At 38.2% G+C, this 24,670-nt stretch overlaps 2 protein-coding genes across 5 annotated transcripts in view; one reads left to right on the forward strand and one right to left on the reverse strand.

Moving 5' to 3' along the window:
- Positions 1–24,670, forward strand: part of CTNNA1 (catenin alpha 1) — a 171,328-nt gene that overhangs the window by 84,547 nt on the left and 62,111 nt on the right. The gene's annotated exons all lie outside the window — the stretch shown is intronic.
- Positions 21,480–24,566, reverse strand: LRRTM2 (leucine rich repeat transmembrane neuronal 2). 2 transcript variants are annotated; one of them, XM_043912906.1, is made up of 2 exons: positions 24,091–24,566; positions 21,480–23,316 (listed from the first exon to the last, which is right to left on the reverse strand). In XM_043912906.1, exons 1-2 carry the CDS (start codon positions 24,118–24,120, stop codon positions 22,198–22,200), a joined length of 1,149 nt encoding a protein of 382 aa, XP_043768841.1. In that variant the 5' UTR covers positions 24,121–24,566; the 3' UTR covers positions 21,480–22,197. The 2 variants fall into 2 exon arrangements, with proteins under 2 accessions (XP_043768841.1, XP_043768840.1); XM_043912905.1 differs by having other exon boundaries at positions 21,480–23,744.

Genomic DNA, 24,670 nt, shown 5'->3' on the forward strand with positions numbered 1-24,670 from the left:
ATACAAGCTTAAAATACATTGTGTATATAATATGTATAAAATTACAGTTACTAACAAGGGTTCAAATTAGCCATAATGACTTCTTTTCAGTGTGCTTCCATTTATGTTAACCTGCTAGGTAGGTAGTACATTTTATTTGCCAGTGTTTTCTACCAGACCAAACTGTTACAGGCTCCAAAAACATTCATATGAGAGAAGGAATTTTCAGAAGTTCTTAAGCTTTTTCTGAAACAAGGGGGAAAACTGTAAACATTCATTTTTAGCTGTCATAATTTCTTAGTTAAAATGTCAGTTGAAATAGACAAATATAATCTCTTTTCCCCAGTTTTTATTGTCACTTTGTTTGGGGATATTTGTACCTCCTCCCTTTTTTTCCCCCCTTAAAGAAGACTCTCAGAGAGAAGCTTGATGATAGAATTTCAGGCACAATGGCAGAAAGTACAAAAAGATGTGTTTTGGTAGATACAGTCACCCTCACATCAGTGTGGACAGGTGCTTGTGAAGCCTATTTTGGGTGGGAATCTCTCTCTTAAGCTGATGTCCTGGGAGACAGAGCATATGTTTGCTGCCCCAAGTAAATTTTCAGTGGGTTTTAGAAAGGGACTATTTGAGTAGCTTTAGCTCTTAGTTCTGTTGCTGCTTGGAGTTAGGTTCTGATGATGTTGATATTTCTTTATCTGGGGCCGAGGAGTTGAATAGAAGCTGAAAATGACAAAGATTGTATAGGCTAGTGGATTTCTCATTAGTTGTGAAGTTGTCAGGGATGCTTGTGTACATGCTCAGTCAGTTTGTGTCCGACTCTTTGAAACCCCATGGACTGTATCTACTAGGCTTCTCTGCCATGGAATTTTTCAGGCGAGAACACTGGAGTGGTTTGCCATTTCCAACTCTAGGGGATCTTCTCCACCCAGGGATTGAACTTGCATCTCTTGAGTCTCCTGCATTGTTAGGCTCATTCTTTACCACGGCTCCACCTACTATTACTTATGTTTCTGCAGAGAAATCAGGTGTCTCCTCTGTGTGTTTAAAATTCTTTTTGTGTTGTTGGTATTTAGCGGCCTGCTCTAGGGTGGTGAAGTCTACCTAATTGGAAGCTTTGTTTTCCATCCAGAGATCTGTGAACTCTGCATTTACTGATATGTGTAGGTTGTTGGCATTAAGATAAATTTCCTATTGAAAGGATTGTCAGTGGACTGATGTTGTTCTATTTCTTGACAGCTTCACTGAACTGGAAGAGTCACTCCCCAATCTCCGTCGTCTCAACACTGAGTTGGGGATGATGGTTGTGCCTATGCACACAGCATGGTTGGGAGCTTGTGAAATAGCCCCTGCTATTCTTACTACTGCTACGATTACCACTACTATTACTAATAAAGTTTAGAATTTTAAATGTTTAATACTTTAAGGCCTCTTTTTTACTTGTCCTGCTTTCCAGTGATTTCTTAGCATAGTTGTATTTCTCCTGCTGAGTCAAAGAGCTTCATTCTGCCCTTCCTCCCTTTACCATCTCCTCTCCTCTCTTTGCAGTGGCCAAATTCATTTGGAGAATCTTTCCTTTTTTATGTGCATTCTGGTAATAATATCTGAAGATTGTATTAATTTTTAGCAAATACACCCCTACTGACTGTTGCAGAGGTTATTTTATTTCTTTCGTTTCTTTTAACTGTCTTGCCTGAAGTTGGTGGCCTTATTCCCAGATTCATAATATGTTCTCTTTACTGTTAAAACGTATACTTTGCTTGGGTCTGGCACACTTCTTTATAGATAATTCTGAGTTTCCTGGCATGGAGAAGCGAGGCTCTTGAGTGACAGTGTTCATTCTCTGAATTGAGTTTTGAATAGGCCTCTCTGTATAAAATCTCTTCATTATTCTTTCCTGCTCATTTTGGATTTATTTGGTGACTGCATTTGAAGTAGATTTCTAAAAATTTGAATACTATGACTGTCCATATAGTTTATTTTCTTGTTCTCTTTTTTTTTTTTTTTCCCTTTCTTTTCTTTTCCGGTTTTTGTTTAGCTGTGCCTTGTGGCATGTGGGAACTTAGCTCCCTGACCAGGGGTCCAGTCTGAGTTGGAAGCACAGAGTCTAAATCACTGGACCACCAGGAGGTCCCTTTCATTTGTTTTTCTACAAGTCACGTTGATTTGTTCTTTGTAGTTTATTGAAACTTCTTTCTAGCACAAGAAGATGATTTTATGAATAAAACTTTTTCTACAATGTTTAAGAGAATTTACACACCCTAGAGCTGGTTAAATAATTAACTGAAAACAATGCTTAAGTGTGGCATATGTAGTATCAAAAAGACACTGGAACAGGTAATGTGAAGTCTAGAAGGTTTCTTTTCCCTTTGATGTTTATAACCTTTATTTCTTTTTAGAGTTCTAAAATGGCTGAAGGGAAAAATCTTTGTAGTTAAGCTGGGCTGGCTTAGAAGTGAGGCATGTGGGCTGGCTGACATCATCAGTCTTCACTTAGGAGATATGAACAGTTGCCTTCAGATGTTATCTGTGAACTTACTCATTGGATTAATGGTTAGTTGCTTCAGAAATAATATGGGAAAGTGGGAAAGTGTTTCATTTGCTGACTCTGATAGGTTTGTTTTGAAAAATGTAGGTCTTTATTGTTAAGCTGAGATCTTTATGACTACGGTATTGCTTTCTACATAATAAAAGGGTTTTTTAATTCTTAAAATAGGTAATATATTTACATAGTGCAAAATTAAAAGGCTATAAAAGAGTATATAGTGAGTATATATGAAGTCCCCTTTCATTCCTGTTCTCTAGCCATCCATTGTTTTCTTCTTATATTTTGTTTCCTTCCAGAAATGTTTTATGTAGATACAGTAAAGTACATACACACACATAATTAAAGATGTCTGTTTTGAGAGTTATGTTACTTAATTTTAAAAGCGACTTTACTCTGATAATCTCCTGACTTCTGCTTGGGCTCCCCCCCCCCACCCCCCCAGAAGTGTTTTCTTAAGTATATACTTTGCTCTTATGACCACTGAATTGCATTCCACAGCCCCCTTTTTTGGTCAGAAGTTTGCAATCTTTTTTCACTTCTAAGAAAGCTGTTTCCTGTTTGTCATTGCTTTCCTGCTACTTTTTTAGGTATTTAATCTGAGGCCTCTTTTATTTTCTCTACTGGGGCATCGGCTTCCAGTCCCTTATTGTAATGAAGTCTGTAAACCTCACATGCTTGGAATGTTGTCATTGTGTCGTGTTTCATGTCTGAATTGTTTTTCAACCAAGTCAGATTGAGTAGCCCTAGGCTGGTTGCTCGATTATTAACTGTTCTGTATATTATTGAGGTTACTTCTCTTTAACAAATAATTACTATTATGACAGCACATCTTAGTGTATTATCTGTATAGCCAATAGGCATTTACTGTTCTCTTTGAAATGTTTATTTCAGAGTGTCAGATCTCTTTACACTTCATAATTTATTACCTTTTCTCATCACAGATGGTTTATAGTGGTCTCCATTCACTATAATAATTTTCAAGGTTTTATCATTTTACTGTAGTCTCTTTCAGTTTTGCATATCTGAAAATTCCTGTGGTCTTTAACTCATAACTCTGGCTCTTGTCCAGAAAAAGCATTGACTGATGCTTTCTGGTTTTAGAGCCCCAAAGATAATACCTCTATGACTCTTGCCTATTAACCACTACTGGGGGTTGGGGAACCCTGGCTAACAAGTCTTTTTGTGACTGATAGTAGTTGCTGCTTTCTAATATTGAACCTTTAACCTCAGCCATACAGAAGGAGTTTTTAGATTCAGTGTAGGGGATGTTGTGCATTGCCTACAGCCATGGTAGAAACACTGCCACACTGTGCTATAGGAAGAAAGACTATTAGTAAACAGACAAACAAAAAGTCCTCTTTGTCTTGTGCCAGTGGAAAACATGCAGTAATGTAACCAGTGATAGATGCCTGGGGAGTGCAGTTTTAGGGAGAATTTCACAAAATATTCTGTGTTGAGTATATCATAGGTAATCGGGAGAGGGGAAACCATGTTGCCTCTTTACTGGGCTCCTATCTCACTGAGCCTCTCTTATATTGCTGGGCACTATTGTGCTTGATATCTGACACCTGGGCTTCTAGGTCCCTAAATTTCACATCTTCAGGTGATTTTCAAGTTGATCAAGGCAACTGGTCTTCTTGGGAAGTTATGCTGCAGTGCTGGGGGGTAAAGGTGAACTATGACGGGAATGGATGGTTTCTGTCTTTAAGTCGGGGAGATACTCATTATAGGTACAACTAGTTAATGTGGGTGCTGCCCAGTCAGCATGCTGTTGTGCTGGAGCAGGATTCTGGAAGCCTCTATCAGGCCTGGCATTATTTTAAGTATTGGTGTGAGTGTGTGTGTGAGAGATATTGCAACACTTTTAACAGTTCCTCAGTGCATTGGGGCTGTGGGCTAATAGCCACCCCTGACCCCTGCCTCCATCAACATTTCCTGCTTCCAGGCTCAGTTCAGAGGGCTACTTTCACCTCTTTCTTAGCAGTTTTCCAGATCAATGATTTCAGCCTCTTTTCCACTGTACATCCTCTTTTCACTGCCTTCATTCTTCTGTTTTCTGTCCCATCCCTTCCTTTTTACACCGTCGTACTTTCCTTCCCAGGATCCAGTGAATCTGGTGACACTACTATAGTTTAATTATAACTGCTTTTTAGACTCTATATTGCCTTTCAAAATATAAGAAATTAGGAGTCACTTTTTTTTTTTTAATGGATATACCACAGTTTATATTTTATTAAAATATTGATGGGCATTGGATTATTTCGTGTTTTGGAATATTAGAAACAAAGCTACTACAAAACAAATACATTCGCATATATGTTTTGTGTAGATACATATTTCCCTTTCTTTTTTTTTTTTTTTTTGGGTTTTGTCATACATTGATATGAATCAGCCATAGATTTACACGTATTCCCCATCCCAATCCCCTCTCCCACCTCCCTCTCCACCCGATTCCTCTGGGTCTTCCCAGTGCACCAGGCCCGAGCACTTGTCTCATGCATCCCACCTGGGCTGGTGATCTGTTTCACCATAGATAGTATACATGCTGTTCTTTTGAAATATCCCACCCTCACCTTCTCCCACAGAGTTCAAAAGTCTGTTCTGTATTTCTGTGTCTCTTTTTCTGTTTTGCATATAGGGTTATCGTTACCATCTTTCTAAATTCCATATATATGTGTTAGTATGCTGTAATGTTCTTTATCTTTCTGGCTTACTTCACTCTGTATAAGGGGCTCCAGTTTCATCCATCTCATTAGGACTGGTTCAAATGAATTCTTTTTAACGGCTGAGTAATATTCCATGGTGTATATGTACCACAGCTTCCTTATCCATTCCTCTGCTGATGGGCATCTAGGTTGCTTCCATGTCCTGGCTATTATAAACAGTGCTGCGATGAACATTGGGGTGCACGTGTCTCTTTCAGATCTGGTTTCCTCAGTGTGTATGCCCAGAAGTGGGATTGCTGGGTCATATGGCAGGTCTATTTCCAGTTTTTTAAGAAATCTAGGAGTCACTTTTAACAAGTGCAACTGTACAATACAGAAATTATAAAGGCAAAGATAATTCTTTTAAAATTTATACACACCCATACACATGCATATAGCTTTCTACACAGGATAAACTGGAACTGTGCAGGGAAGGGAATTCTGGAAAGTGTAGATCTGAATTGGCTAAATTGACCCAACACAAATCATCACAATCTTTCATTTGCCTGACGTGAGATAAATACTCCAATGTTTCTTCCAGTTGGAGGGTGACTTATGTTTATACTGTTCATTAAATAAGCTATTGCTGTGTGTGTACATGCAGAAGTAGTACCCCAAAAAGAGAAAAGATTGTTTTATTCTGGTTCTATGAAAAGAGTTTTCAAATGAGAGTCATCATATAAATTGACATAATCCAAGTAAAAATTCCTTTGTAAAAATGTCATGGTTGAATACAAAGTTAATCGCCTAACTTTTGAGCTTCTATACAATTATCCAAAAAGATTTTTTTCCCACACAGGCTATTTTAGTTGTTTAGGATTAGAAGTCATTTGTCTTGGCAGGAAAGGGAAGAAGCCCAATCATAGAGCTGGTTTAGTGTAGGTTTTCAGAACATTTCCTTCTATATAGCATTCTATGGTAAACTTGTCTTTCACAGTTCTCATTGACATCACATCTGCAGGATTTCTATACTTGTAAATAATTTTAAGAATATTTGTTTTTATTTTTACCTACGTCTGCGGAATTTGTGTGGGTATCTGTGGTTTATTTATGGAAATACAAGTTCTTGAATGCAAGCATTGAATGTAAGTACACATATTCAAGCAAGAGGTTCTTTCTTTAATCAAGTAAAAATGTTGGTGCAAGACTTGAAATCAGAGAGAGGTGCCAAAGTTTAAAAAACAAAATCTTCGACAAGAAATGAGCTAAGTAATGGCATTCTCTTTGAGACAAATAGAGGTTGTTTTATTTTGTCTTGACATAGATCTTTTTACTTCCGTTTTTCCCCCAACTGAACGCAGAGGACTTGTGCCTATTGAAATACTCTCTTCCATAGACTTAAGTGAAAAGTGTAAATGCTTGAAAGCTCTCAAGTAAGGAAAGGCTGAATGAGTAGGCTGCCAAGCATCACTGGAGAGAAACTTAAGTGAGAGAAGCGGAGGAAGAAAGAACAGTTTGACAAACTTCTCTGGCTGCAGTAATGTAAAATACAGACATTTTGTGATACAGTGACAGTAAAGAATTTTAGGGTGGGATTCATTTGACCTACTGTGTCCCTCTGTTAGGAAAAAAAAATTCCCCTAAGCCTTTCTATAGACATTTTTCCTAGTTCCTTTTTTTTCCCCCCACTTTGGACTAATTTATTATGATGTCATCTTATTCTTTCTTATCTTTTGTGGATACTATTCATTTAAAAGGGATAAGGATGGCTTATATATTATACTGTATGCAGAGGTATTTCTTACTTCATGGGACATATACTCTGATTTCTCCTTAGCAGTGAAAAGCATTTTCACTGATATCCTCACAGTTTTGAGTACCAGTTGTAACCATTGACAGATGTTTTCAATTTCACAGGCAAAAAGTTTTGAGTTCAGAATATGAAGAGCAAATCTGATCTCTACAATGACCAAACCCCATGACTGGTCTTTTAACCAAGCAAACTAACCAGCCAGTTCTATATATAAAAGTTATTGTGGATGCGGGAAATCGTAGATTCACCAGTAGAAACCCTGTAATACCAATACAGAAGATATAATACAGGCTCAAGAGGGAGCCTGTATATAATTTATATATATAATTAAGACTGATTCGAGTTGTATGGCAGAAACCAACAAGCCATTGTAAAGTAGTTACCCTCTAGAAAAAAAGAGAAAATCTAATACATACTGGGTAAAACATTTTCCCCCACCTGTCTCCTAAAAATTTGTACTTTGTTGAGAACTATATTTTGCTAATGGTTCTAGTTGCAGACCTTCGCCTGGAGGTGTTTTGCAGTCCCACACGTTCAATGTTTGGTGGGTGAGAGAGTCTCCGTTTTTTCTCTCTAGCAGAAAGGGAAAGCATGTCCCTCCCCCACTTTTTTTTTTCTTGTAAAAAGAGATGCAGAAAGCAACAGAAGTTGATATCTGGTAGGATCTCCCCATTTACAGTTTCCCCTACTTTGGTTAAATTAAAAAATACCTGCAAAAAAAAATACATATATATATATATATATATTATATAATTTTATACACACACACACATATATAATTTGGCTGCATGGCACTTGGTATCTTAATTCCCCCATCAGAGATCAAACACACAGTGTCCCCTCTGTGTTGCCTGCAGTGGGAGCATGGAGTCTTAACCCCTGGACTACCGACAAAGTCCCTTAAGTCAAAAATTATGTAGAATTCTTTGTTGTTCAATCGCTCAGTTGTGTCCAACTCTTTGTGACCCCGTGAACTGCAGCACACCAGACTTCCCTGTCCTTCACAATCTCCTAGACTTTACTCAAACTCATATCTATCGAGTCAGTGATGCCATCCAACCATCTTGTCCTCTGTCATCCCCTTCTCCTCTTGCCCTTTGTCTTTCCCCGGATCAGGGTCTTTTCCGGTGAGTTGGCTCTTTGCATCAGATGGTCAAAGAATTGGAGCTTCAGTTTCAGCATCAGTCCTTACAATGAATATTCAGGGTTGATTTCCTTTAGGATTGACTGGTTCGATCTCCTTGCAGTCCAAGGGGCTCTTAAGAGTCTTCTCTAGCACCACAGTTCAAAAGCATCAATTCTTTGGCGTTCAGTCTTCTTTGTGGTCCAACTCTCACATCTGTACATGACAACTGGGAAAACTGTAACTGACTAGATGGACCTTTGTTGGCAAAGTGATGTCTCTCCTTTTTACTCTACCGTCTAGGTTTGTCACAGTTTTTCTTCCAAGGAGAAAGCTTCTTTTAATTTTGTGGCTGCAGTGATCTTGGAGCCCAAGAAAATAAAGTCTGTCAGTGTTTCCACTTTTTCCCCATCTATTTGCCATGAAGTGATGGGACTGAATGCCTAGATTGTAGTTTTTTGAATGTTGAATTTTAAGCCAGCTTTTTCACTCTCCTCTTTCACCTTCATCAAGAGATTCTTTAGTTCCTCTTCACTTTCTGCCATAAGGGTTGTGTTATCTGCATATCAGAGGTTATTGATATTTCTCCTGGCAGTCTTGATTCCAGCTTGTGCTTCATCCAGCCTGACAATTTCCCATGGTGTACCTTACTCTGCATATAAGTTAAATAAGCAAGGTGACAGTTTATAGCCTTGATGTACTCCTTTTGCAATTTTGAACCAGTCTGTGGTTCTCTGGTTCTAACTGTAGAATTCTTAAGTCTGTACAGAAAAATCTGGATATCTGATAATTTTCATGGTTTACCTAAGTGGAGAAATTTGTCAGCTAGTCTTTTTTTTAAGGAGGGAAAAACTGATTTATTCTTTTTTTCTCCTTTCATGTACTCTTAAAAAATACATAACTTTCTTACACAGTTTTCCTATTTCTTTTGTACAGGTGTGTTTAAAAGATTGCTCAAATAACCCTATATGTTTTCAATTTTCCCTTCTTTTTTTTTTCCAGCTAGTCTTGACTGTAATGAAAATCTGGAAAAATAAAAATGTATTTTCTTATTCGATACACCGAAGAACTCGTAAAAGTATGATGGTTTCTAAGTCTTTCTAAAGAAGGAGAAAGTCTTTGATTATAGACAGGGAACCAAAAACATGCTGGTATTAAATTTGGATAGGAAATGAAAGGATTCTGAAATTCTGAAGCTTGTTGCTGTTGTGAAATGTAACCCTTAAGGTGTCATTTTTCATCTTCAGTTTCTGTTATTAAGATAGTATGTAGATAACAATTGGGACTTTATTAAAATTATATTGACAGCCATTCCACAGTTTTTTAAAAAGTAGCAGTTTCACTGAGGTATCTCAACAGTGAAGCCATTAACGAACCTCTTATATATGAAAGTAACACATTAAACCTTATAATAAGATTTTTTTGTAGTATGTGAGAGTTAAATTAGCAGGTTGTCACTACACTGTGCTCCTGCATTTGTTTAATATTTGTACTATACAAGGGTATCAAATTATTGTTCTAAAAGTTTAAAATTTTAGCTTGCAGAGAATTTAAGAGTACATAATAGATTTTATTAGAGTGAAGGGGACCCAAGCAAGGGATTTGCTCCATACTTCAAAAAGTAAAAACAGGTTCTGCCTTTTCTGTGTCTCATTCAGGAGAGGGAGTCCTTATTGACACTTGATTAGAAAGGTGTAAACATGAAAACATGAAGAAACTATGTATCTTCTTAGAAAATAGTTTCAGATTGGATATTAATAATGAAAACTTGAAATTAACATGGGAATTTAGACGCTCTATTTAGTACATGCTAGTGAAGGAATGATTTCTTACATTTTTGCCCCTCATGCTGCCCTCATTTCTCTTGAGCAAAGCTCTGAGAGAGTCATTTGTTGTTTTCTCAACTGGCCATTGGTTCTTACCCTTTGACTGTCCTTCATATAAATCTTTCATTCACCTTCTCCTGCAGCCCTTCTCTGATAGTTAAAATTATAGCTTTTGTTTTTCTCAGCAAAACAAGAAAAATTACTGAAATACATTTTTCTAAATCACCACTTTGACCATCATAATTCTAGTCATCTCCACAAATCTGAAGTGGCTGTTCTTGTTGACCATGTTAAATCTGAGCACCTTTCCTGGTCCCTGAAGCCCCTTGGCATTTGGACTTAACTTGGCTCATTTATCGGTATCAGTTTGTCAGATCAGAGGCTTTGGCCACCCCCCACACCCAGTCATATTGAAATCCTGTTTGTACTTTTGTACCTAGCTTAAGGCTCTTTTTGCCACTGCATTCTTCAGTGACCACCCTGAAGTGACCACTATTCTTCACCCGCCCCCTCTTTTCTAAACCCATCAGCGATCTAGATGGCACCATCAAATTCACATTTTGGGGGCTTCTTTTATTAGTTACTTATTGACTCTTAAATTTAACCTTGGACTAAAACTATAAACTCCTGAGGGCAAGTGCCTATATCACCTGAACATCTCATATAGTGAACGTTGAAGAACTTGTTGAATTATTTAAATATATTACAAAGTAGTAGTAGTAATACTGGTCACACTTTACCACTGTGTGCCAGGAGTTGTTCTGAGTGTTTTACACACTTTCCCATTTAATCTTCTGAACATGAGCTTCATACTGTTAAGACAGAGATTAAATGACTCATTTAAGATCTCACAGGTATTAAGTTCAAAACTACAGTTTGAGCTTAGCCTGGCTCCAGAGTTGAAGCTCTTAGCCATCATGCAACACTATAGTTCCAGTTGAGAAGAATAGTGTGTTAGATGGCCCATACCATAAATTAGACTTGTGATTATATATTCCCTTTCCTCCCCAAATTTAATTATGAAAAATTTCATACATATATAGAACTGGAAATAACTTTTCAATTGAACATGCATATTTACACACACCTATTTTGTAGATTCTGCGATTGATTTTTTGATATTTGCTTTAGCAATATTTATCCATTCCTGTGTCCATCATATTACTGTTTCATTTAAGTTTTTTTGGGTGGGGGAACTGTGCTGGGTCTTCATTTTTGCGCTCAGGCTTTCTCTAGTTGCGGTGCACTCGGTTCTCATTGCAGTGGCTCCTCTTGTTGCAGGTTCTAGGGTGCGAGGGCTTCAGTAGTTGTGATGTGTGAGCTCAGTGGTTTCCACGCACGGGCTTAGCTGTCCATAGGTATGTGAAATCTTCCCGGAGCAAGCATTGAACCTGTGTCCCCTGCATTGCCAGGTGAATTCTTAACAACCGGACCACCAGGAAAGTCCATCTTATTATTATTTTGATTCATTTCAAACTCAATTGCAGATACTTGGCATATTTCATCTGTAAATGTTATAGCATGCATCTGGGTTTAATTTTGTATGGTGAATTTTATACAGTAAAATGTACAAATTCTAAATATGCGATAGGTTTTGATAAATGCACACACTTTGTAACCCAATCCTCTATGAAGATAGAGAACATTATATGATTATCATTTTATTAAATACTTGCCTTGTATTTCAAGTAAATGAGTCATACATTTCCCCCCATATTGAAACCTGCTTTTCTGATTGACTCATGTTCTCTTACTGGATCTTTGGTTTATTACACAGACCTCATTGAGGGCAGGATCATCTGTTTCAGCTACTTGGATTGGAGAACATACTTAGAGGTGTGACGAATGGTGGATTTACTGTAGTATTAACCATTCTCCCTTCCTAAAGTAATATGGATACTTAATAGTACCGATTTCTTTGATATGCAGTGTTTCAGCCCATTTTCATGAATTAAGTTGACCTTATTCCTGTTAGTTTTCCAATAGAACGTGATTTGCTCATGTGACTTTGATGTTGAGAGAGGGGTGGTGCACTTGAATCCCATCCTTTTTTGGTTGACTGTTATTTGATAGATAACTGTTTAAAGGTTTCCTAGGTTGATGTATCAGAAGAGTGTGGTAATTTGTCATCCACTACTTGAATTTCAGCTTTTAACATGTGGAAAACAGAATCTTAATCTTTTTCACTCCTCCCCTTCTCAATCTGTGCCATCTGTAGTGTTCTTACTCCCAGTTGATATTAGGTCTTGGAATTCAATTAATTTAAATGCTAATTCATAAATCAGACTAAAGAATATAGCCTATCATAGGTTTTGTCTAATCCCTAGGCCCCCTCACCCATCCTCTCTTCAATTTAAACTGAGGCGTGTGTATGTGTGTTTGAAAATTGACATAAAATATTTATAAGGCATGATCTTAAAAATACTGATGATTATTTTGGGAAGCCAGAAGGTTTGTATTTTTAACAAAGTTATATTTGCTTAATTGTTTTTGTAGTAACTTAGGGTGATGTCTTTGCTGGGAACGTCAGGCCCACTTTAGATAAACGCTTTTACAAGTTGACTCTTCGACTTCTATCTGTAATTCATCTCATGTGTAATTCTAAGTGAGCACAAATTGAATGTCTAGATGATGGTATTGCTTATGCACTATAATGTCTTTTGACACTTTAGGAATGCTGCATCAAAAGGAAGAAAATTCCTGACCACTTGCTATTAGGTTTTCATGTAGGTGCTGCTGCTAAGTCGCTTCAGTCGTGTCCGACTCTCTGTGACCCCATAGATGGCAGCCCATTAGGCTGCTCTTTCCCAAGAATACTGGAGTGGGTTGCCATTTCCCTCTCCAATGAGGCAAAGTGAAGTCGCTGAGTCGTGTCTGACTCTTAGTGACCCTGTGGACTGCAGCCTACCAGGCTCCTCCATCCATGGGATTTTCCAGGCAAGAGTACTGGAGTGGGGTGCCATTGCCTTCTCCAGGTTTTCATGTAGAGGAGTAGATAAATCTTAGACTAGCAGTTTTACCAAAATAATAAAATGGGCTCTAGTTGTTGGAAGTTGATGGCAAATGTCAGAGAGCAGTTGTGCACCTACTGGCTTGAAGGGATTGTCAGGAGACAAGAGGAAGACATGGTGACCTGGCACTGTCCCAGAATGCCTATAGAAGTGTGCTGAAAGTGGTGTATTCTTTTTCCTTCTTTCTTACTGCCATTTTCCCTTTTGAATTTCAAGGGAGAGTTAGGGAGATTGATCAGAGAGAAGGTAGCATTGGCAGGGTTATTTCTGGATCCAGTTTCTTAGTGTGTGCCATGGGTGACAGTTCTAGCATGAAGGGCCTAATGGTCTTGTCTTTATATTTGGAGCAAAAGCTATGGCAAAAAATACTTTCACTTGAAAGATCAGTGTTTTTGTGACCAATTCAGTGGAATTCTGAAATGTATATGAAAATTTAGAGCACAGATGAGGGAAGTAAAGATTACCACCTATTATCTTTAGAACTCTACATTTCTGAGATTTTAGAACCATATTCTCTATACCTGTGTCCTTTATTCCCTAGGGTGCATTCCCTGCCGCACCACCCCCCCATAAACCCAGCAAAGTAACTATTAACATTAAACATGTGAAGAATGTTAGGGATTTTATTTGCTCATATACCTTGAGTGAGTGCTATTTATTAAGAGCAAAAAAGTCACTATTCTTAAATGGCTCATATTTCTTATCATTTGACAGTGTAAGAATGGTGAATAATATTATTTGATACTTGAATCTATACAAAGGGACGGGTAGACTAAGAAGACAACTCAAGATGTGTACTTGTGTTTCTAATAGTATTTCCCAAGCTGTATAAATTCATTTGCAGCTGATGGGCATTTGGTTTTGTGGAGTCAAGGAGTATTTTTGAAATTATGGCTATTTCTTTAAAAGGGGTTGCTTAGCAATGGATATATGACAGTCGAACTTTTTCTTCTTAATAGAGTAGCTTCTCTTTCGAGTTTTGGAAAGCATGAAGAGAAGTGGAATGTGGTTGTAAAAGAGGAAAGAGAGCAATTAGGGTCAAGAGATGTGGGAAAGTGCAGAAAAGTTGTGGGTAAAGGAGCAGATAAAGCAGTTTGCCTTGTTGGATAAACCAGATAATGATCTTGGAAAGAGAATGTCAAGAAGTTCTTGAATTGAAAAATCTGGGCCACATGATCTATAGGCTTTGATATGACCAAATGTAGATCTTCATTCTGAGAGGTTAATTCCACACAAGTTTTATATTTAATAGAAATTTTGGTAATATGGAGGATCACTGTCCAGCAATCATGAAACATATTCTCTTTGACTGATAGGTTATCTTTGTCTTAAAATTCTCATACTTCATTCACTTGGTCAGACCCCTCAGTAGTTCTGGCAGATCTGCCTAGGACCCAAATCCTCCACAATTGGATGGGCTGCTTCCTACATTAGACGTATACTTGAAGTATGTTTTTTCCTAAGCAGAAAAACCCCAACATAATAGTGATGCTTAATCCTCAGTTATGTATTTTGTCCTAAAATAAAATTGTCAGAGGCTATCAATGAGATTATTTTATATTTCTTTTGAAAAATAGTATCTGTTTATGATAATGGATAATACGTGTTGTCCTATATAATGACTTGATTTTTAAGTGTCTTACTCAGAAGTAATTTTGGAATTAGGAATTCTAAATCTTTAAATTTAGCCTTGATTCATAAAGCCAAATCAGAGTAATGCTGTGTCTAATATTTTAGTACATTTATATAAAGCAGATTATTTGACTGTGAGATAATGTCAGTTCTATATTAGTATTAGGTATAAGAGGTGTATCGAGGTTGTTGGCTTATTAAAAGCTCTTGCTAATTATCAGTCTTCAGTTTGGATACCATATGTTAACTTAGTGTAGAAAGTAATACTGGAAAGTAGAGAGTTTCTGGGAGCAACTCAGGAGCCTAATATGTCTTTAATGGGATTAAAGATGGATCTGTCACATCTAGTTCTCACATACTGTTATTAAAAATAGCAAATATTTGTTAAGTATTTACTGTGTGCCAGCCTGTTCTCAGGACTTTGCATGTATTAAATTCCCTTTTGCTTGTTACTTTTATTAATTCCATCTTAAGAGTTAGAGACCCAAGGCACAGAAGGTGGTTGAACTTGTCCAGCGTGACAGGCCCAAGTGTGGAGCAGGTCTCTAATCACAGGTCTCTATTTGCTCTTGTTGAAATGTAGAAGGTTTTGCTAATGACATACAGAATGAGTTTTAAATTTTAAAGACAGTTAAGTTTCTGACAGCTATTCACAGTAGTGAATGCTTTATCTTTTTAAGTGTGTTCTTTCTTAGGAAATTGGTTATCATCTTATAGATTCTTATCCAGATCATTCTTTATGATTATCATCAACATAATTAGAGATGCATGAAATGTGCTTCTCTTCATTCATGTAGTGGAAGATTTTTAAATTGTACTTCTAGCCTGGAAGATTTATAATGTAATGGTAGGTTAGGAATTTACTGGATGTCCCTAAGTGATGAACACTCTAGCTTGGGTCCCAGGGATATTATAAGGAGGAAATGCAAACTGTACTTCAAAGTTGGATACATATTCATTCTTGCTGACTTTATAGGCACTTGCCTTGGGTCACCACAAATGCTAGATCATACCACAGAGCATGCATCATGCCTGTGTAGCCTCCTTTTCCATAGTTTTTTCAAGAGTTGATGTGAAAAACATGTCTACCTGTTCTGTAAAAGCTCCGTGGAGGTACTGACATGTTTCCTTATTGTTCTACAGCTGACTCTTTTTTAAAGGCAATTCAGACTTTTGCATTTGTGTCATTCCCTCCAAATAAACCGATGTGCTTCCTTTATCAGACGAAAGCTGTTGATTTTGTTCTTTCCCTTGGATACCAGGTAGATCAAAGCCAAACTAGTGTATACTAGAATACTCTGTTAGGGCATTTTGGGTGAGTTAACCAAAACAGTTTAGGATCTGGTAAGATTCCTAGATTCATACACAATATTCACAATATAGTTTCAAGAAATTTTTGGCATCCTATGAAACATCTTTGACTCCCTGCCTTTGATCTTTTTACATCAGTATTTCAACCATTCTGTACGTGTGACTGTATTTTACTCAATTTCCTTGACTTTATAGAAGTAGACCCAATGTAAATAATAAACAGATTGCTTTCAGAGATTTTGAGGTGCTGAGCAGTTGCCTTCTATGTATAATATTTGGCAGCAAGGCCAGGGGAACATTTTTGGTTCTCATGATAATGACACATATAAATGGCTATAGATTTTTTATCTTATGGTTTTCCAGAAAATGCAACCTGAAGATTGTGTGTGTGTGTGTGTGTGTGTGTGTGTGTGTGTGTGTGTGTTTGGTAGAAATACCAGGGCATAAAGGTGGAGTTTTTGTGCACTGAGCACAATTGTAAATAGATATTCAGTCAAGTTATGACATTTTTGCTTCTGTTCACTGTGGTTCTTGGTGAAGTCTGTTCATGGAAGCTGTGAAAAGTCTTTGGAAATTGTGTCTGGGGCTGCAGTTTTAAAATCTGGTTCCCAAATGAGGAAAGAGCCTTCTGTCGTAGGGTGGTGGTATAGCCATTGGCCCCTGCCTTCAGAGTTGGTGGTGGTGGTTCATAGGTGCTCTGTCATGTTGGGTTTCTAGCCAGGAGGCCTGGGCTAGCTTTGCTCTTGGTCCTCCGTGTATAAAAGGATGGTATATTCAGTTTGTGGGCTCTGCAGTATAACATGTTTCATTGTACTTGCCTTTGGAGATTTCTTGCTCTTTAATGTCTCCTTCAGATAGGGCTTCAGGGAGGTTCAGCATCTGTCCCTTAAGACTGTTCCCAAAACATTGTCTAGTGATGAGGAACTCATGCTAAGGGGAGATGTTGGAAATAGCTGTGATTTTCACCTCTTTTTCCTTTTCTTTCTTTGTAAAAGACAATTTGTAGTACATTTTGTCTCTCTAAGGGAGACTTGAGTACCCAGCTGGTTAGATATATTTAAAGAAAGAAAAAAATCTCTTTAAACAGACCTTGAAGAATTCTATTATAAATCTGAGTGGGAACCTGAGAATGCTGTGGCATACAGGCAAAGCTAATTAAAATAACTGATAAAGCTATCAGATGTGGCTTTACATGGGATTTTCAAGATAAAATGTATAAGAATTATGTTAATAAACTCTGCTTTTAACTCCATAAAGGGTAGGATCTCATTTCTTTTGTGCAACTTGAAACCACAATCACCTGTGCCCTCTAGTGCATACTGTATGAGTTTGGCAGTCAATTTTTGTATTGTGCTTCCTGCCTCTGCTCTAATTACTGCTGAGGTGCTTGGTGTAAGAACTCCCTTAGCCCCTCTGATCTCCTCATCCCTGGATGTTTATTCCTGCCTATCTGGTCTTGCTGTACTGATGGTCTGGAGAACTGTTAAGGTCATCCTGGCAAGTGTGGCGACCTGTGGCATTCAGTTCTCAAGGCCAGGTTAGCTTATGCCCCCAGTGCTGCCCAGGCAAAGTGCCCTGTCCTTGGGATGTTTATGCCAAGCAAGGAGAGAGAGATAGGTTAAAAATATTCCCTTCCTGTCCCCTATCCATAGTTACTGAGCTGCTGTCTGGGACAGGGTGGGGCATGTAGGGATCCTAGAGACCTCAGCATGGTCAGGACCTGTGGATTCCCTCCCAGGGGTGGTGTGCAAGGTACTGCTAGGACGTGTACTAACAGATCCGTGAGGCAGAGGCCAAGTTGCTATTTGATGGGTATAGGCAATTGAGTACATTTTTGAGGTTCCCCAGGCTGTGGCAGAACACGAATGTTAGAGGGGTGGGGGATGGTGGCCAGCCTTGGGCCCGGTGAGCCCTATAGACAGCTGTTTGTCCAGTAGCTAAGGCTTGTGATAGAGCAGCTTCTTATTGTATGACTGCTGTTTATCAGCTGGATGGTTTTTTTTAGCCAGCCCCCCTCCCCCACTTTACTTCTTAGCCTAGTTTTTTGCCTGTCTTTGAATGAAGACAGGTGATGATTAGCTGCTCTATTTCCAACTGGCACATTTGGCATTATAGAGAACATGGTACAAAACAACTGTTCATTTAAGGTTTCTGTATCTGTCATAAATGATTTTTCAAGTTTCACATGTCAGAATTGATAGGTTACCAAGGAAAAGCTTCTGGAAAAAACAGACATTCACTTTTTACAGTATACATAATTTTAATAACAAAACTTCCCTGTACACTTCACTTGGTTACCCCCTGCCCCGATATAATAGTATTTTCTTCTTCCTTCCCCCACAACCCATTTGACCACCTCCCACCCCACCCCACCCCCCTACCACTCCCACAAAAAAATGGCTCTTAGGGTGATTGAACACAATATGTTTGGACTGTACTTTTAGTTTCCAGTTTCAGTGTTGGTCGGAAGGTTCATCAAACATTCCATAGATTAGGCTTTTAAAAATTACCAAGGAGGAACAGGTTAATTGCAGTAGTAGCAGACATTTCCAAAATGTTTGCAATAGCAATATGAAAGCTTAAATAGCCATTTACTATTTGTTTTGACCTTAAATTAAGTACTACGTGTTTGCCCTAGGTTAGGAACAGAAATATTTAATTATCTATCTTCATCTCTTTTATCTTTTTCTAGTTGAAGCAGTTTAACCTGTAAGGTATGAAAACCATGTCCCCAAACAGATTTTTGAGTCAGATCTGTCACTGTATTGCTTTATTAGGAAAATGATCATGTAAAAATAATATTTCAAAATTTCATATTGATATCCATACTTTAGAGAGATCAGGGTATTTATAGTCTCCACCCCCCCATCGTTGTGTGGAGGAGGTATGCCTAAAGAAAATGGTATGCCTGTTTTGAATTTAGGATTAAGACCTAGTGCTACATAGGTAGGGCTCATTTTTATTGGAAAGAGTCTAGATCTTGGTGACTAGCATTAGAGTAAGCAGATGAATTTTAATAATTAGTGGAGTTGGGAAGTTCAGTCAGTTCCATTCATTGAATTGGTACAGAAATTAACGTAGTCACATTAAGAAATTACATGTGTTAGTGCAGATTTTTGGCTTAAAAATTAGTATCTTTGCTGTTTGTTGTTGGCAGTGGGTATTCTCTGAGTTGTATGCATTTGTAAATTTATCAACTCTAATTTCATAAAGGTGATTGAAATTCTGGCAAGCTACAGAAATAAATATAAATAATTCCATACTAGCTCTTGGTTACTAGGTGGGTACAGTATCAGAGCCTTCATTAGCTTCCTTTTTCCAGAGAGATTTATTTTTCTGGTTTTCAAGTGGTCATTTTCTTCTAATCTTGAAAATGAAAAAGAGGGGATGGGGGAGTTGAAGAGAATAAGACAGTAAAAACAAAAGGCCTAATAACATTATATTGCCAGCATCTGCAGTGTGGTTGTGATGCTCTTCCACCCGAACCAGTTGGTAAAGAGAGCACATATGACTGACTAACAGTCTCATCTTCAAACCTGTACTCATACAGAAACACAAATAGACCAAAATTAAAAGGAATCTTGCCTCCTATAGGCATTTGAAAAGTGAAGTTTGCTCTTTAACTGGAAAAGGAAAACGCTATTTGGCACTGTTACTCACTTTTCTCAGAGAGCATTGCCCAAAAAATGAAGGGCCAAAAAAATCTGTTATTTTTCAACTGAAAAGTATGCCTTGGTGGCCTTGGCTATGCTGTTCCCCTGAATTACTAAATGGTTTGATTTTCCAATTTACTTTCCTATGTACATTAAGGATTTTGCCGACTGATGGTCCATTTTACTAACTGTAATCTTTAGGATTAATGTAGGGATTCCCAGCCAATATTTCTCGCCCTTCTGCTCACAGTTTCAATTAATTTTGGGTTGTGGTTGAAATGATGGAAACTACTCTGCTATCCTCCAGAGCTAGTGGAATCTTGTATGTCTAAGACACAGTTGTATTGTGACAAAGCTGTTCCCTGACAAATGGCCATGATTATCCTGATAAATGGGTTGGTAAATTTTAGCTTGTGGCGCTCTCATTTGTAACAGGGGCTTCTGATCCAGCCCGTCTGTAAGGAAAGTGTGAGCTCTGCTCTATGCCAGGAAATCAACTTCTGTCCTTACCCAGGCAGGCCTAGGGTCTAGTTTTATTAAGAGATGAAATGCTCACTGCTCAAGATCTGCTGAGGTGGACTGAGACTTGACCAGATGAATCTGCCCACTTAGAAATTGTAGAGAGCACATTTTTACTATAATTTGTGATCTTGTCTGCTTTTTACTGAGATACATTTTCTTTGAAATGTAGGTAGACATCTCTCAGTATTAAATCTCATGGGTTAAACTATAGTCTTAACATGTTTCAGTTCCATCCTGGGAAGAAATATGCCTTGAATGAAGTAAAGGATAACTTTTTTTTATGGTAATGATTTTCTCTTAAGAATTTATGCCTTTTTTTCTTCATCAGCAAATGTCAGTTTTCATCTTCTAAAAGTCAAGTCAGTAGTCTAATTTCATGGTTTTTGCTAGTACATACCTAGAACCTCATTTATGGAAGAATTCTGTGTGAATTGGTAACTTACATCTGAATCCTAAATGTGTCATAGTCTTTCTGGGGAAATCATAATTAAATAAACAAAATACTTGTGGCTCTTTTCTACACGAGAAATGTGACATCATTATCACTTTTAAATTACTCAACATTTATATTAATAAGAGAATCTCCCCCCTCACCCCTTTCCAGCTGCAGGTCCCAGGGCCTTTGCTCTGTTTGATTCAGATCATGTATAGTTGCCCATTTGCTTTGCTTCCTTTTAACTTTGCTAACCTGTTTCAGGGAGAGTCAGATTTCAAAATGCTGCCTTTTTCTCATCCCCTCACCTCCTTCAAGTTACCACTGTGTGGCTTCATAGACATGTAGAGTGTTCTGCCATGAGAAGGTTTGCTTCAGATCTGTGTTGTTCCCTTTACTTAGAAGGACCTGCTCTTAAACATTAAGAATTGATATCCATTAAAAGGTCAAAATTTAGCATATAATACTTAGAAAGTGCTTTTTTAAAATGGTTCTTTTAAAAGGTATTCTAATAAGAATCAGTATTATGCCTGTTGCTAGCCAGTTATTTTTAATTTGGCTTTTTTGAGGCTTGAAGATCAAGAAAAGGCCGAAGAAAGAGGTTTAAACCCCTTTGTCAAGGCATCTTTGATCATGACAGTTGAGGGGAGGAGGAGGGAGAGAGGGGGACAGGGAGGGGAGAGGGGGCGGGGGGAGAGAGAGAGAGAGAGAGACAGGGACAGGGAGTGAGGGTGTATTTGTGTGTGTGCTTTCAAACTAGAGTGAGCAGCTGGTCATAAGATTGCTAAATTGACTCAGTTTATCTCTTTTCTCTCCAAAATAATTTCTAAATCTTTTTTCACATATAAATGTAAGTATAGGATTTAGTAAACTAATTAGTAAAGTGATAATTTAACACTAGTTTAAAATAATTATCTAAATGCCACAAAAATCAACATGTCCATTATAAGTCAAACTGGAGATATGATACGAAATCAGTGTCATTATTTAGTATTGATTTCATTGTAATGAGACCTTTTCACAATCACTTGGATTGTTTAAATACATTAAAGAGTCACTCAGCGTATTAGAATTACATAAAGGGTTCTGATTTCATGATGTGGACTTTGATAATACCTACTAACCCAGGCAAAAACTCTGGAAGAAGAGTGTTTAATATTGACCAGTCTTCAGCATACATAAAATTCTACTCCCCACACTGGCATTAAATTGTAAGTTTGAGTAAATACCAAATTATCATACAAGAGAATTTTGCTAAGTCTCCTTTTAAGCAGCAAGCCAGTTGTGGTACTTGGGGTGGAGAGCAATGATCAAACAAGTATTGATCCATATCTCTTTCTGCTCAGTAGCATCTTTCCAAACTGTTTTCAGTAGGAAAAAACAGCATATGGAGACCTTAGTGTAAATGTTTACACACAATAGTTTATAATTACATACATGAAATGTCTTATTTTGAAGTAAGCATTTTTAGACTTTCCCACAAGAGTGCAAATTAATGTGAGCATTGCTTCATTTAACACTTAAAATATGGTTTCATTTAAAAAAAATTAAAAATACTTCAACACGTCAGAAACCTAAGTCTCCACTTGGTTTGGAAAAATTAGGCTTAATGTCACCATTGGTAAAAATTAGATATGTATTTAGCCCCTACTATGTAAAATAGGTTACTTATCTGATGTAATTTTTGATGATGGGTAGATATTATACTTCACATTCTTTGTATGGCAGCTGCTGACACTTGCACTGTCCATAACCATTAATGATGATGAAGGGTCCTTCATGGGTAGGTTCATATTCATTATATGGTCCTTGGTCTGACATGTTTGACATATGGAGTCGTGTTTGGGATCGGAGCTGCCTGTGGTTCTGAATCATTGAGCACTGCCTAATTCTTCTTAAAGTGGGAGGGCAGCACTTCCTGGAGATGAACACTATAAAAATAATAAAAAAGAAAGAAAACAATAAAGCCATTGTTCCTGTAATTACCCGCTGAGTGAAGATGGCATTGTCTGGTTCCGGGAAGTGTTCCTCAGTAGTAACTGCTATGCCTGCAGTAGTTGGGATTTCTTTGTCTCCCACATGGTAACTTGATGAGCTTATTCTTTTTGTGTATTCAGTGGTTGGATCTTTATAAGTTGTAGCCATGGCAGTGACGGTGGTTGATAAATTCCAGCAGAGCTGAAATCCATGGACTGCATCTAGTATATCCTCTCCCTGGGTGTGGTCGGGGCTGTGGCATAGGATGGAATGCTCCCACCGACCTTGGAAACTGCCCAGCCAGGAGGCCAAAGCACATATTCGAGGGCTGCATTCCCACAGATTGCCAGAGAGGCCAACGGTGGTGAGGGACCTCAGGGAGTTTAAGATCTTGGAATCAAGGCTGTTTAACTTGTTGTTATCCATGAGGAGTGTTTTAAGATTAGGCATCGTTTCAAATACTGTCAGATCGATGGCTTTTATTTCATTTCCAGTCAAGTCTAGTTTTTCTAAAGTGCCCCAGGTCCACTCCATCCCACATGTCAAGTTGCTAATTTTGTTCCACTGTAAGAAGAGCGTGTGCAGACTGCTTAGCCGTAGGAAATGAGCAAAATTAATCTTCGTCAGCTGGTTGTGCTCTAGATGAAGCTCTCTCAGTTTGATTAATCCCGCAAATCCATTGCGAGCCAAACTTCGCAAACGGTTTGTGCTCAAATCCAGAAACTCCAGACTACGACAGTCCCAGAACAGGCGTACTGGGATAGTCCGCAGGGAGTTGGACCGTAAATGCAAGGTCTGCAGCTTCCGGAGGCCATAGAAGAGCTCTGGGTGCAGAGATGACAGCTGATTAAAAGACAGGTCCAAATTTTGCAGGTTAATCAGTTGGGTAAAAGTTGTGTTTGGCAAATAAAATATTTTGTTGGAACTCAAGATTAATTCCTTAAGTTTATATAGTCCTTGAAAAGCATCTTCTTTTACTGTTGATATTTGATTGTGGTCTAAGTGGAGCCAGGTGAGTTGACTGAAGCTGGCAAATTGATCCCTTTCGAGCTCTGTGATGTGATTGTGCCTCAGGGACAGGCCCAGAGAGCCCTTGTCCGTGGTGTTTGGCACTGAGTGGAAGCCCTGAGAGTCGCAGTAGAAGAGCAGCTTCTCACAGCGGCATTTGGGTGGACACGCCATACCCAGCGCAGGCAGCATTTTTAAAACCATACTCATTGCATATATTGCTGCTAGCATAGGGGCCCCTAATGGCCACTTGAAATGTAAGCCTGCAGAATATAATTTAAGGAAAACAAGAAGATAGAATATTTTTCAGCAGAGCATACGGGCTTTTAGAAAACAACAACAACATTATGGCAAAAGATTTCACTACATATAACTTATTTTTTCATTTGCTGTAGAAAAACTAACCTTGTTAGTATGACTAGAACAAAACTTAAACCATTAAGAAAGGAGATACAACACATCCTGTCATCAGCAATATATATTTTACCTAAACCTCAAAATCCAAAAATGTGACAAGTGATTTCTCTCATAAAATGTGAATTCAATGGCTTATTTTAAAAGCGTGACTCCTTGCTGACTGTACAAGACACATTAAATACATGGACTTACCCATTCTTCTGAGCACATTGGAGGCTGCATTCAGTCTCGGTTGTCAGACTCAACGCAGTGAGTCTGTAAAAGGCTCTAACATGCAGGAGCCTTTGACCAGTTTCCTGTTTTCTGTGTCCCAGGCTTTCTGAGTAAAATTGAAATCCACCAGGGCAAGTTGTTTTTTCCTTAGGATATTCCTCTCGAAAGCATTGGTTTCATTTTCTTTGACCACTCTGATCCCCTAAATCAGTTTTGAATATAAGTTATTAATTTCGTCCTCCTCTAACTGCTCAGCTGGTTAATCAAAGCTTCAGCCTCTCCTTTCCGCAGCCGTTAGCTCTCTCGGTCTTAACTTGTTGATGGCAGATGGGCGGCTTGTTGCAGAGAAGAGCTCCTGGAGCAGCATGAGTGCATTTACTGAAAAGCTTTTCCGAGAAACGGCACAAGAATGGATTTGCTTATGTGCTGCGACCACACAGAACTGTATATAGGCTGACGTCACCGGGTGACGTGTCTTTTGTTTGGGTTTTCCAGAAGCTTTACTGTTATAAAGCAGCGTGCTTTGTAACAATATCGGGGTCGTTGTAAGACCCCCGAT

Source organism: Cervus elaphus, chromosome 9 (assembly GCF_910594005.1).
Source record: "Cervus elaphus chromosome 9, mCerEla1.1, whole genome shotgun sequence".
Lineage (NCBI taxonomy): Eukaryota > Metazoa > Chordata > Mammalia > Artiodactyla > Cervidae > Cervus > Cervus elaphus.